The sequence below is a fragment of the Dioscorea cayenensis genome, chromosome 14 (assembly GCF_009730915.1).
Source record: "Dioscorea cayenensis subsp. rotundata cultivar TDr96_F1 chromosome 14, TDr96_F1_v2_PseudoChromosome.rev07_lg8_w22 25.fasta, whole genome shotgun sequence".
Taxonomy (NCBI): domain Eukaryota; kingdom Viridiplantae; phylum Streptophyta; class Magnoliopsida; order Dioscoreales; family Dioscoreaceae; genus Dioscorea; species Dioscorea cayenensis.
This window is the reverse complement of record NC_052484.1, coordinates 19,725,145-19,739,236: the sequence shown is the minus strand read 5'-3', so window position 1 is coordinate 19,739,236 and position 14,092 is coordinate 19,725,145. Positions and strand designations below refer to the sequence as shown.

The 14,092-nt window shown below is 32.0% G+C and overlaps 1 protein-coding gene across 1 annotated transcript; it reads right to left on the bottom strand.

Moving 5' to 3' along the window:
* Positions 1-4,150: 4,150 nt before the first annotated feature.
* Positions 4,151-13,003, bottom strand: LOC120275512 (MADS-box transcription factor 50-like). Its single transcript, XM_039282120.1, has 8 exons — positions 12,898-13,003; positions 12,635-12,825; positions 5,479-5,557; positions 5,074-5,135; positions 4,910-5,009; positions 4,783-4,824; positions 4,659-4,700; positions 4,151-4,573 (listed from the first exon to the last, which is right to left on the bottom strand). The coding sequence occupies exons 2-8, from the start codon at positions 12,814-12,816 to the stop codon at positions 4,457-4,459; spliced, it is 624 nt and encodes a 207-aa protein (XP_039138054.1). The 5' UTR covers positions 12,817-12,825; positions 12,898-13,003; the 3' UTR covers positions 4,151-4,456.
* Between the last annotated feature and the right edge of the window lie 1,089 nt (positions 13,004-14,092).

The following is a 14,092-nucleotide window of genomic DNA, read 5'->3' as shown; positions in this document are numbered from 1 at the left end:
GGAAGAAGAAGAAGAAAAGCAGAACTAGATAACCAAATAATTAATTAGTTGGTTAATTATACTTGCCTGTTGGATAAAATTGCATTGTTATAAGATGTGCATTTTTATGAATATTAACTTTTGAAATTGGATAGAAACTGTTTCATCATATGATTAATTAAAAGATTTAACTTTTTTATTTTAATAAAATGAAGACATTGTTTCATAAAACTAACAACATTAATTGCTAGTAATGGAAGGCAATAGATGATGTTTTGGAATATTCTTTGAAACTTGAAATTTTGTGGTTAAAAAAAAAAATTGTTTAACGATGTGGTCAAAATAAAACAACTATTTAATATTTAATAATAAATATGTACAAAAAACCGACATTCATAGTATGGACATTGAGAAATTTGGGGAACCATTCCGTATATGTTTTTCACAACTTAAAAGGCTAAAAGAGTAAATTTATAGAAGTAAATTGTGGGAACCTAATTTATGATCATGATTCAATTGGTCAAACCATGAATTTTGGATCACAATTTAACACCACATGAACATTATAGCAGTCTTCCATATTCTCCGCCACTCATTTTATATATGTCAAAACTATTTTGTGGAGTAAAACACTTCTTCAAAATTAAAAAAAAAAAAAAATTATAATGCAGACAAATCACCTACATATTTTTTTTTTATTACTTAACTTTAACCATATATTAAAAGAGAGTCGAACTCTCGCCTTCTTGCATTTATAGGAGTCAAATACTTTATTACTCGGCTATTATAATAGTGATATTTTTTACTTTAATAACTTTTGGTAACTAAAACTATATTTTTTTAAAAAAAAACTAGCAATATTTCTGGAATTTAGAAAAAAATTACTTCAAAAAATAAATGATTAAATTATGTCCAACATATAAATTGGCACCAAGCAAAATAATGTGGAAAACAAATGATACAACAATTTCAACTCACTTGTAATATAAGAAATTAAATCATTATCAAATAATTGACAATTTACCATAACAATAAATGCCAATGAATCACTTAACTTTTTGGAACAATATAAACTGTTTCAAAAACTTAAAACTAAGTATGCAAAATAATGAAGAAAAGAATAATAGCATACAACTTTTATAAAATTAAGCTCAAAAACTTAAACAAGTAAAATATTAATAATTTTAAATGATTTGATATATGTATAAATTTCTCATACTCTTATCTTAAAATCAATGATTGAAATGAATAAAACACACACACACACACACACAAAAAGAAATAGGCAAAATGGGAATTAGCCAAAAGGGGGCAATGGTGGAGGGAGACTGGGAGAGCATGGAAGATGCTTGGATTTTGCTTAAAGGGATGGGGATGAGGATGAGTTGAAGCATGACAAAGGGGACAATCTCAACCACACATCTTGGTTTTAGACGCATATGGTTGTCACATCTGGACCGTCCCCATCCGTCCTATGAGTGATCACCCTTAATTGCACGCACAGTGGCATGTGCTCATCCGATGGGATCTGTCCTTCTAAGTGGGCTCCTCTTAGCCCTAACAAAACAAAACAGGTTAAGAAAATGATGGGATATAATATAAGACCATTTTCTTGTTTATAACTTGAGAAGACTCAGAAGACTTTCCATTGTGACATGTTGTAAGAATCCATAGTACAGCAACTACTTAATTTGTATTTTACTATCTCTATATATAGGGCAAGTAATTTATTAACGTCGTATTAACGGTTGAATTTTTATCCAATGGTCATATACTATATAATAAACAGTAGTACAGTAAAAATATAATACACTTTTATAAATCAACAACAAAAAATTTTAAATACTAATTTAACATTAATCAATACGTTAATGAGTCTATATCTCTCAAATCTGATCATTGTGCTTTAACTGCGGATGTTTTACGATGTTTTTCTATATATATATATCCATTCCAATATATATATATATATATATATGTATTTTTTAATTTCTTTGGTCAGTTACAATGAGTTTGAAAAAGAAAAGTAAATTAATTTTTTAGTTATTATTATTATATTATAATGTTCAAAGTAGTCCATCTGTCCAATGCCATAACCACCATATACATACCTTTCTCAAGTTCATGGATCAAAATATAAATTCACAATTTTTTAATAAATAATTTTTTTTTTAATCAAACTGTTTGTGTGTGAAACTTGGGACGTAGATATAAATATGGTTGGCTCAAAGTAATAGATATTTGAGTTTTTTAAACAAGTAATTTTAAGTTAAAAATTTTTATTTATAATAAATATGTGAGTTTTTTAAACAAGTAATTTTGAGTTAAAATTTTTATTTATATATATATAACTATATGTTGCGAGAGATTTATTTTTTATAATATTTTTAATATTTCTCCAAACTTATTTAAAGTCAAAGACTCCTAAAAAATCAGAGAGCCAACAACTTATTTATGAAATAGTTGGAAAAACGAAGTACAAAAAACCATAGAACTTTTAAGTGATTGAAAATATTTGTCACATGCGCCAAAACTTGTGATCATTTTCAAACTTGTCCCATATCAGAAGAACAAGTTCATATCCTTATCACATTGATTAGCATAACCTAACTCATCTATCTAGTTTATATAAATAAAACATTGAGAGCATTTGAGATAGGATTGTTACAAGGAGTGGAAAATGATGAACAATTGGCTGGCTTCACACTTGCTCTTATTTATGCAAACTTTTAAAAATAAAAAATAAAAAATAAATTTGTCTACAATTGACCCTTCAATCAGCAACACTAGATTTTTAATTTTAACTTCAATCAAACTAAAAATGAAGGGGGAATTTCCCTTTCATGGTTTGCCAGCATCTTCAAGGTTTTTTGAACCCCATTGCTTTATTGCTTGGAGTTTGATGTTTTTTTTTTATTATTATTAAATAAATAGTTGGCAAGTAGCCCTTATTTAATAGGAATTAAGAACATGCACAAACATAGAAGGAACGTCCTGTATTAAAAATCTGGTACAGATAGGATAAGAATTGTTGGTGATGTGTTTTTTTAAAAAAAAAAAAATCTAATATTATTTGATTTTCCTGTGGGTGATGCTTATTTGATGATTTATGCATGTTTACCAAGTGGACCACTTGATAAATATAAAGCTCAAAAGCAAGTTAGAAAGGGTATATATACTTTCACTTTGCATCTTCTATTCCTTTGTGTTAATGGCACTTGATGGTATTCAATCACCAAGCTTTGTCTTGTTTATTGGACGTTTTGCTTTCAGGTTCATAGCATCATGTTCATATCAATTAACATTAATTATCTGGTCTCACTTTCATCACTTCCAAGCTATGATAAAACAAACTTATAGGAGACCACCTAATGTTTATCTAGCATAAATTAAATTAATTTTATATAAATAAAAGAAGAACAAAAATATTTAAATATAAATATTTATTTAGATCATTTTATGTATGAGAGTTAGTATTTCATTTTTTTTCTAATTTTAATAGAATCATAATGTTGTTTCAAAATATGTGTTGAAATATAAATATCATATATATATATATATATATATATATGCTTATATGACATTCACTTTAACCAATGCCATGTGAAAAATGTGTTGATATATATATATATATATATATATATTATATATTTATACTTATATGACATTCACTTTAACCAATGCCATGTGAAATTATGTTTTTATTTCATTTTAACTTTTTTCCTTTCAAGAATATTGTTGTGGTTTCCATAACATGGTTTATCACTGACCACAATAATATTTCTACAATACAAACACACACACACACACACACACACACACAATAGCCAGTGGCCAGCATGTTACGCCTCATAATCTGCAAACAAGATTTCACCGCAAAAATAAATAAATAAATAATAATAAATTAAAAATTAAGAACAATAATGTTGTGATAGCTGACATGCTAACTCACTTATCTTTCAATCACCCTTTAAAACAAGCCACATAAATAAAAAAAAAATATATATTAAATAATATTTGAGTTTCAATACATACAACTCACTCAACAGAGATAATAATATGAACAAATTCAACTAAAAACAGAATTGAACATTAGAATTTTACAAAACACAAAAGATGCTATTAAATACAAGACTGAGTATTGCATCTAAATTTAATAAGAAACCAAAAATAACAATAACAATACCAAAACAGAGCTTATCTTTCCAACTAGTACTTACATTAATTTTGCATTTAACAAGAGAAAATCTATATTTGGCTGAGAGTTACTTTCCATTATACCAATTTCCCTGGACTTAAAATGAACTATAGGCATACATGCAAACATGCACATATGCAACCATCTAACTTTTCAGCAACTTGCAATGCTTTTAAAAAAAAAAAAGAAAAGAAAAACTTGAAGCAAGAATAGTCAACTTGCTCCCTATCATACATTAGTTCTCTGGTGACAAGAAAGTAAACTTCTCCGAAGCATCATTCAAGTTCCAGGTCTCCCAATAAACAGCTCTGTTATTACTTCCATATTATCTCTGGGTTTATCTTGAGCAGCAGCATCCCTCTGAGCATTTAATATCATCTCAGGACCAACCTTGCACTTTGATGAAAATGAATCAAATGATCCATCCATCAGTTACACACTCAAAGTCATCAATGTAATTCTTGGAAATTTTCTAGATTACCTTCTCTCTGAGCACTGCATTCTCCTCCATTAGGATTCTCTCCTGAAATTGATCAACTATTTACATTTGCACTCTTTACAATAAAAAAACAACAACAAAATTTTAAAGACGAACAGCAGTTAACCTTTTGTTTTAACTCCTCAATCTGGTCAGATAATACTTGATTCTGAGAAAATTTAAAAAAAAAATTAAAAAAGGGCTAAGTAGTAAGAGACTTTATTCAATGTAGAGTTAGTAAGTTAAGGTGTTACCTTCTTACTCCTGATGTTGCGTAAAGCTGCTTCTAGTTGCAACTCTAATTCATTTAGTTCTGGTATGGAACATGGTTCTAAATTTTCACCTAAAAGCCTCCTGTAGCATATTTTGTTGTGAGAGAAGTTGTTATTGAAGAGGAATCAAAGATGTGATCCCTCACCTTTTAGAGGCTTCAATGGCTTCTATCTTTCTTTCCATGGTTGAAGCCTTGCTTTTCCAATGCTGAGGGTTACCAAAATTTATATGAGAGAATATTGTCTAAATGAGATGGTGATTACTGATTACCATGAAATATAGAACAATTATATTCATCATCATGCATGACTGTCTTGCAAGCTAGAATATGTATGTGCATTATAACATGTACAACACCAAATGGGGAAGATGACCATGTTGATGTGTAATGCATACTACCTTGACATGATTAGTGTTGCTGAGAAATGGTTGGAAACTAAGAATATCAACTTTAAGAGATTATTGTATGCTTGATATGTGGAAATTTATTCAAATTATTAAGATTGATTAAAAGGCAAAAATGTTACTTCAATCTTAAGGGAGAACTAACCTGTATATTTTGTTCCAAGGTTCCATTGGTGCTTTCAGCCTTTGTATGAGCCTTGTAGCGATCAATAATATGCTGGGTGCTAAATTAAATTTGTAAATCAAATGAGCATATATTTGCATATATATGATAAGTACAACCTTAGTAGAGTAAAGATCAAGTAGGCCATCAAAGAAATGAAATAACATGTTCTATCCGTAGTCAGCTATTCATCCTCTTCAGCATCTAACAATGAGAAATCATTGGGCAATATAGTCATAAGGTGGTGTACAGGTTTTCACATTAATTGATAAAATTTTTAAAGAACAGTGTCAGAATACTGTTGGCAAACTTGTACTTCGATAAACCAACCTATTAAAGAGTGGGTTAAAATCTTATATAATGACTTATTTACTTCACCTTAACATCAAAACATCAAGGTTGAAGAACATAACCTCTCTCCCGCATTTATTAATACGTATTAATACATAACTGATGGTTCATTTTTTATGATCTAGAAAAAAAGCTGTGGCAAGAATTTATGCTGTCAAACTATATCAGTATAAATAACAACAGTTTGGATGCATGAATCAGTTTGCGTGCTCTAACTCTTCTATCCACGAATACTTCATTATATCATTCCGGTGAATGGAAGACATATCATGGCAGCCACAATCACAATTTGCCAAGTAAAATCAGTGTTAAATAACAGCATCTCAGAATTGTCCAAGTATTAAAAAAAACAGAAACAAATTTCTCTCTAACCACTTCTAAAAGGCCACTCCTTTGTGTCTCAAAAATAATTAATCCTGTTGTTCTATGGATATGGTTATGCATGTCAGTACTCCTTTCCTGATCTGTGGTCATTTCTATACTTTTCACAATTTGAAATGTAGGCAATGAATCTGGAGAACAAAACACATAAAGTCGACATTTATCTCCATAGAACACAACTCATAAAAATACACCAACTAAGAAATTTAATAACTGAATAAAACCTACATCCCTCAAGCATCACGGAGAGGTGTTCCATAGAGTGAGAAGAGAAACAACTGCAATAAGGAATATACCTAATTGCAAAGGTGAAACTTGTAATAAAAGGTTAGAATACAAGGGTTATTACAAGGGTAAAATGAATTAATTTGGTCAAAAGAAAGTGTCCTAGCTCCTATGGAACTCAAAGCATAATATAACTTTTGATGCAGCTGGTATCAAGTAGCATACAAGCAAGCAGCTAAATTCTTTACACAACTTCCGTTATTCTATACGAAAATCTATATTGGAAAAGATGTTATAGTTTGTTGCCTTACGTGGACTGGGAAATATTATGAGGAAGGAAAAGCTATAAAAATGAATTTCCATGAGCAACAGATGATAGAATAGAAAATTAACGTCTTATGTTATCATGTTTGATGGGTGGACTAGTGGAACGTGAAAACAGATTTTAATAGATGCATAACTCTAGTATCGTATATAAGTGTATTCACTAATAGTATTCAAGATTTTTCTAGTGAATTCAGACAATATACCAAATCTTCAAAGTAGAAAACAGATGAAGATCAAAAGTTAAAAAATGCGGGAGAGAGGTTATGAAGATCAAAAGTTAAAAACCCGTTGACAAGGATCCAAAGTTCAAAAGTGAAAGGAAAGATCAAAGAATAAAAATGGTAGGTAATGCTGATTCCACGGGAAAGCAACTATACAGTCTATACTAACAACAAATCAGCTACTCAGAAGCCACCAATGTAGTGGGAGCAATTTATTCCTCAGTGGTCTACACCAAAAATTAGCAACCAAGGTTATTTAGTTAGGCATACCAATCAATCAATACACATTTTCCATATGATTTGGATTTATAACCTGATCAGAACAATCAAGAAATGATGTAATGCACATATGGTAATCATAACGGCTATGGTTTAAATCCAAGATGGTACCATACAAGAAAGCAAACAAGATACCTTACCTCCCCATCTTTCAACTAAGAGTGGCAACCCACGGATAACATTGCATCCAAAGTCAAAATTCAACCAAGGAAATAATACAAGCTCATAGGAGATGGGTCACCACTCCAAAACAAAACCAATATTTGGTTAACCCTCAAGAAAAAAAAACAAGCTTAAAATACTAACACTTTGAAAGATAAGCTTGTAGGACATGTGTGCATCCCAAAAGAATGAACACAAAATGTCTTATATTTAAATCTTTTAGGAATCCGAATTCCTAAACCCTTTAACTCATTCTAATATACCCACATAACATCAAGTACACAATCGTAACAAAAACTAACTCCACACAACACATAAAACCCAAAAACAAGCTATATAATAACCAATATAATAATATAAATGACTGCCAACGGATCCTAAATAAAGTGCACTCCAATAAATTGAGAGAGAACAGTAATCAAAAGATATTTTATTGATTGTTGTATATGCGACACAAGACCTTATAAACAAGAATTTACTGATATTAAGAAACTACAATTAAGGGGAGTATTTGTACATCACTAATAAGTAATTATGTCCTGGGAATATACAATGAATTCTTCTATAAAATATGCAAAATCACCCATGGATATTCTGTGATATCAAATTAAATTTCCTAAAGATATACAAAATCATTAAAAAAAACTGTGAGCTTGTTATGAAGTCGTCGAAAGGATATGGCAATTAAAACTCTGATAATGAAGTTAGTAATTTAAGCGAAAGCATATATAAAATAGATAAATAGATCCTTTTCTAATAGATAACGGAAAAAATGGATATTGATTTCAATATATTTTGTCCGAACATGTGAGATGGCATATGCATCAAGAAAAGTAACACCAAGATTATCACATCATACAGTGAGCTTGAGATTGTATAAATCAATCTCGCCAAGTAGTAAAGTGATACAATATTAGTTCATAACATGATAGTGGAGGAACAAGAGCACCTTCTTGTTTTCGCTTCTTATATGTCATGGCAAGTAAGACAAAGGTACTTAATAGCACCAATAATACTACAGTATGCAGCAAGATCTAAACAAGGGGTACCATGATAGTGGTAGTGTTGAGGTGATAGTTGTAAGCACATTCTTGGATGTGTACAGTGAAAAAGGTCATTGGTGTGTACTTAATTTGGGTAAGGAGTAGTTTAGATGGTGTTAGTGTGGCTTTCATGCCAAAGAAGTAATGAATAGGGTTAAGGTATTTTATGGAAAAGTGATGTAGCATAAGAGATGGAATGGATATAGGTGAGGAACCTATAACGAGGACATCATCCACATCAACTAAAATAAAAAATAGTAGAGAAAAATGGCATGTATAAAAAGAGAAGTATCAGCATTGGATAAAGAAAAGTCAAGGTTCTAAAGTTTTTTATTCAAGCGATTGAATCAGGTACAAAGGGCTTGCTTAAAGCCATAAAGGGCTTTGTAAAGATGACAAATATAATTTTAGTGATGAGGATCAACAAAGCCAGTAGATTAAGCCATGAAAAATGGTTCTTGAAGATTTCCATGAAGAAAATCACTATAGACATTAAGTTGACAAATAGACCAATTGCTAATGACTGCAGAAGAGTGATGTAAATAGTGATGGGTTTAATAACATGACTAAAAAGTATTAGTGCAGTCGATGCCAAAGGAATGATGGTATCCCTTGGCAATAACGCAAGCTTTATAGCAATCAAGAGAGCTATTAGATTTTATTTTGTTCAAAGACCCATTTATGTCCAACAATATTGGTACGAGTTGTGGAGGAGCAAGAATCAAGATTTGATTTTGATGAAGAGTGCCAAACTCATTAAGCACAACATATCGCCAATGTAGAAATTTGTTGACTTAGGCAAAAAAAGTGGAATCAAGATCAAATAAATTACAAGTAGTTGTGTTATAGGTGATATAGTCAATGAAATTAAGAGAAACACAAAGTGAGACTATGCCTACCTACAATCATGGAATGTTAAGATGGAGGGGTTAAGGTTGGAGTCAATTTCGATGGGGATAAGGGTGTGGTGGTGTGAGATAATGAGGCAGGGAGAGATGTAAAGGAAGTGTAGTAAGAGGAGATAGAGAGAAAGAAAGAGGAGGAGGGGAGTATTGGGTGTATAAAACCTCCATCTCAAGAAAGCGTAGTAAGAGATATAAACTTTAGATGTAAGAGGAGCAAGACAACAATAGCCTTTTTACTAAGAAGAATCACCAAGATAACACATGATGTTGATTCTAGTGTGAGATTTTTTTTGCGAATAGAGTAGAGAACAAGTACACTCGAAGACACAAAAGTAAAATTAGATGTAGTAAGATAAAAGAAGCTCATGTGAAGATTTGTTTTGAAGGGTAAGAGTAGAGAGAAAATTAATGGAATAGACAACAATGACAAAGGCTTAAGGCAAAAAGATTTAATTTGTGACAAATTGAGAAAAAGAGTTAAGTCTTATTTCAGTGACGGATTTTACACTCAGTAACTCCGTTTTGTTGAGGGATATGAAGGCAATAAATGCTTAATGAAATACAATGGGAAATGAGGCGGTGAGCAAAGCACCTTTAGTAAGTTTAGGAGCACCATCACATTGAAAGATTTGGCTAATAGCGAAAAAAAGTCATTCAATGGTTGTTTTGAAGTTTTAAAGATGGGTAAGTGTTTGAGATTTTTTTTTGACAAGAGGAACAGACAGCCTGAAGGCCCTGCCAAATCATCAGGGGTGTGCACAAGCCTCGGTGGAGCAAGTGGGGGTGGGACCCACGCACACATGGGCGCTGGGACCACCCGCACACAATCACCGCTCATACCTCCCAGAAATGTGCCCTCAGCCGAGAATCGAACTCTCACCCCTCGATGAAGAGTTCTATCGGCGACCCGTATACCAATAGACCATTTGGTCGTTGGCATAAGTGTTTGAGATTTTGTGAGTGAGGGGATATCAAAATAAAGTGTCATAGCCATAAGCCATTAACTAAAATAATGAAGTGAAAACAACCCAAAAAAAAATGATGATAAGGGCCCAAATATCAAATTAAATTAGATGTAAAGATTTGGTAAAACCACAAATAGAATATTTTTCTTTGAAAATATGATGAAATAATTTATTATATGGGTCTTAATATATAAACTACAAGACACACTATAAAAAAGTAACACAAATGACATAGATGTTAATGCCAAAGATCATGAGAAGCATGGTGATCAAAGAGAGTGACAAGATTTGTGAAAGTCAAAGAAATCTTTTAAGGAATATAGGTTGAAAGATGTTAACCATGAGAAATGGAATCTTGGTTGTAAGATCCTTTAAAATGAATTATTCTTGACAAATTTAGTAGTTCATAATAAGGTGGGTACAATTAACACATCTTTAGAATGAAGTGGTCTAACGTGTGTGAGTAGTGTTAAGTTACCTAAGGAAAACATGGATAGTGCATAACCATTATCAATGATCACTTAATTGGAGTATTGGTATGGCGTCACCAATTCTATTAATTGCTAATTGGAAGTTATGTGAACAAATGCACTTGTGTCAAGAAGCCATTCAATAATATTTCTAGAAGTAAATTGGGAATTATTAATGTTAGGTTGAATGTTGAGTGCTAAAAAATATCTATATAAGTAGTTGAGATCAAATCATAAATTAATTCAACTATTTTGAGACTTAAAATATTTTGAATGGAGTAACTGTGTCTTTTAGGCTTTAATTAAAATGTGTTGGTCTGAAATTATAATTATAAAAAAAAGTGAGTAGGCTATACTATGAAGAGGGTAGTAGTTAAAAGATATTTTATTTATTGTTGTTATGAAGTACAAAAATAAAAGTTTATTTATACAAAAGTATTTTAATTATGTTAGAAAACTACAATAAAAAAAATTATAAATCACTAATAGTAATTATGCTTTAAGAATATGATATCAAATCTAAAAAAAAAAATGCAAAAACTATCTAAAAATATTTTATGATATCAAATCAAATCTATTAAAGATTTGCAAAAATCATCCAAGAAAATTTTGTGGTATCAAATCCATCCATAACCAAGAGTAAGCCATCGTATCAATCACCATGAAGTTCAAAATGGCAACCGGAATGACCTTTCGGATGCAATTGTGCATTATAGCTCATGCAAGCACATCTCTTCTGTAATTAATATCAATACCTTTCATGACTTAACTCTTGCTATTCTTAGGTAGATGTAATTTTACATCCTAATCACACAACTCTAACTCAATTCCATCATCAAGATTTACTAACCTGTTCTAATCAAAATGAAGTAATAAACATGGTGAAAACAAATTCAAGATGGTCTGAATTTCAATGCATCCACACATATAACCAAGAGGGCATCTCATCTTTGTCAAACAGTATCCATCACTTAGATATCAACTGGCGCACACTGTTTTGCAAGTATTTGCCCATCTCTCCTAAAACTCAAACTGTTATTATCTTATAGCCATAATGTTCATGATTTACCACTTCCGCGGGATTCTAAGCTACATATAATTCAAAAAAACACTCCTAACTCTAGCACAAGTTTAGTAAAACCTATCAGCAATATTCATTAAAGTATCATGTATGTAATTGTTTGTCTGAGTTATCTCTATCTAAAATCACTATGCTACGCATGATATGGTAGACATGAGTTGCCGATTTAATCAATAGAAGTTCTATTAAAAGAAAAAAAAAAGGATCAGGTGCTTGTATATCTGGTAAAAACCCCAACTTAGAAAAATAATTCATTGTTCTTCGTTATAATAGCAAGGTCACTGGTACCAAAAGCTATCTTTTAATTAACGGATATAAAACTAAAACCTAGCGTCCAACTAATGGTCCTTCATTTCCAGGCATCAAAGACCAACTCTCTCACTTTACTGCAACTAGTACAGTCCTTGTGCAATGAGTGTTCAGTGCTCAAAAAGAAAAAAATTTTTACTTAGCTGGAAAAAAACAATGAAATGACAACAAAAACAAACAAAAACAAAACGAAAGCTTTTAAATTTGAATGAAAGCAAAGTACAGCATCATGTCATAAAGCATCAAGAGACGAATTAATCAAAACAAAACAAAACAAAATGCAAAGCATCACTGCACCACCGTACCATCAAACCCTAGCAAGAAACTGAGGATAAACATCAAGAGATCAACAAGATAACAAAAAGAGGAAAATATTAACGAAGGCATAGCAATAAATATTTAAATTTTTCAGAAGAGACCTAGAGCTTGCGAACTCGTAGAGCTTTCCCCGGGGAGAGAAGACGATGAGAGCAACCTCTGCATCACAGAGCACGGAGAGTTCATAGGCCTTCTTGAGGAGCCCATTCCTCCTCTTAGAGAAGGTCACTTGCCGGCTCGCCGCGTTCTCTATCCGCCTCATCTCCGTCTTCCCCCTCACCATTGTTGATTGCTAATCCAAAACAAAGATTAGATCTCACTAAATAGATGAAAAATCTAACCAAAAACATCAAGAAATCCGCACATGATGACGTTGATAATGGTGAGAATGCGGCCTCCCTTGCTTTTCTGGGGAGGTGGAGGTGGAGGTGGAGGTGGAGATGGAGAGAGGAGAGGAGAAGGAGAATGGAATGGAATGGAACCAAATTCCACAATAGCCTAAAAAAGAAAGAAAAGAGTAACCTTTAATGGAGGGTTTATAAAAAATTAGGATTTATTTGTAATTAAATTATTGCAAAGAGGACCTGACGAAAAAATAACAGGGGCCAGGCCAATGGTAATAACGTGGGACCCAGTTCGTTCGTACGAGTGGTAAGGGGCCCACATCAGCGTCCACCGCACGCGTCGTCGTACGATGACTCCGTTGAGATGATGCCACGTGGCGAGAGGTGATGGGTGCGCCCCCACGTAACAGTGGGGGACCAAGAACGAGGCTCACGTGGCCCACGTCTGAGTGTCTCTTTTTTTCGTTTTCAGAGAAGGGCCCCCCTGCCTTTGCTCCGTTATACCGCGTCACGTGCGAAGCACGTGTGACGCAAGGTTCACGTTTGCGTCACTTGCGCCAGTTTAACCGCTTCTGTATTTCTGCATGATTTTTTAAACCGAACCAAAGGAAACGGTTAACCGTTTTTCATACACATATACATACCTATAATATATTTAAGTAATTTTTAAAATATATATATATATAGGTAAATTATTTAAATAGTCACCCAACTATTGAGTTACTCCTATTCGATTTGGTGCCTTAATTTTATATTTGCATTTGATTAGGTTACTCGATAGCTAACTCCGTTAATGATATGTTGAAGTGGCATGTCATCGTCATGTCTCATTGACACATCAGCATGTCACTTGGATAAAAACTCTGTTTATCTTGAATATAGTCAACTCATATAACTGGTTTTTATTTCAGATAAACAAAAGATAATTTGATTTTTTTAATTTTTAAATTTTTTAGTTAGATAGGTTGCAACAATATCTTTTATTTCATTTTATTCTTTGTCCATGTGGCATATTGATATGGCAAGAGGGACATGATCTGGTATGCCACATCAGTACATTGTTAAACGGAGTTAATCTGGACCCAATTGAATGTGAATTTAAAGTTTGGTAATCATTTGAGATTTTTATAATTTGGTAACTCAAATAAAAGTGAGCCAATAATTGGGAGACTATTTAAATAATTTACCATATATATATATATATATATATATATA

What these genes read in the sequence shown, in the direction of transcription:
- LOC120275512 (XM_039282120.1), bottom strand. Translation starts at nt 12,816, where the DNA reads ATGGTGAGGGGGAAGACGGAGATGAGGCGGATAGAGAACGCGGCGAGC. An exon ending in CCTTGGAACAAAATATACAG is followed by an intron (nt 5,136 to 5,478) that starts GTTAGTTCTCCC and finishes GGTAACCCTCAG; the next exon opens with CATTGGAAAAGCAAGGCTTC. An exon ending in GCCATTGAAGCCTCTAAAAG is followed by an intron (nt 5,010 to 5,073) that starts GTGAGGGATCAC and finishes AATATGCTACAG; the next exon opens with GAGGCTTTTAGGTGAAAATT.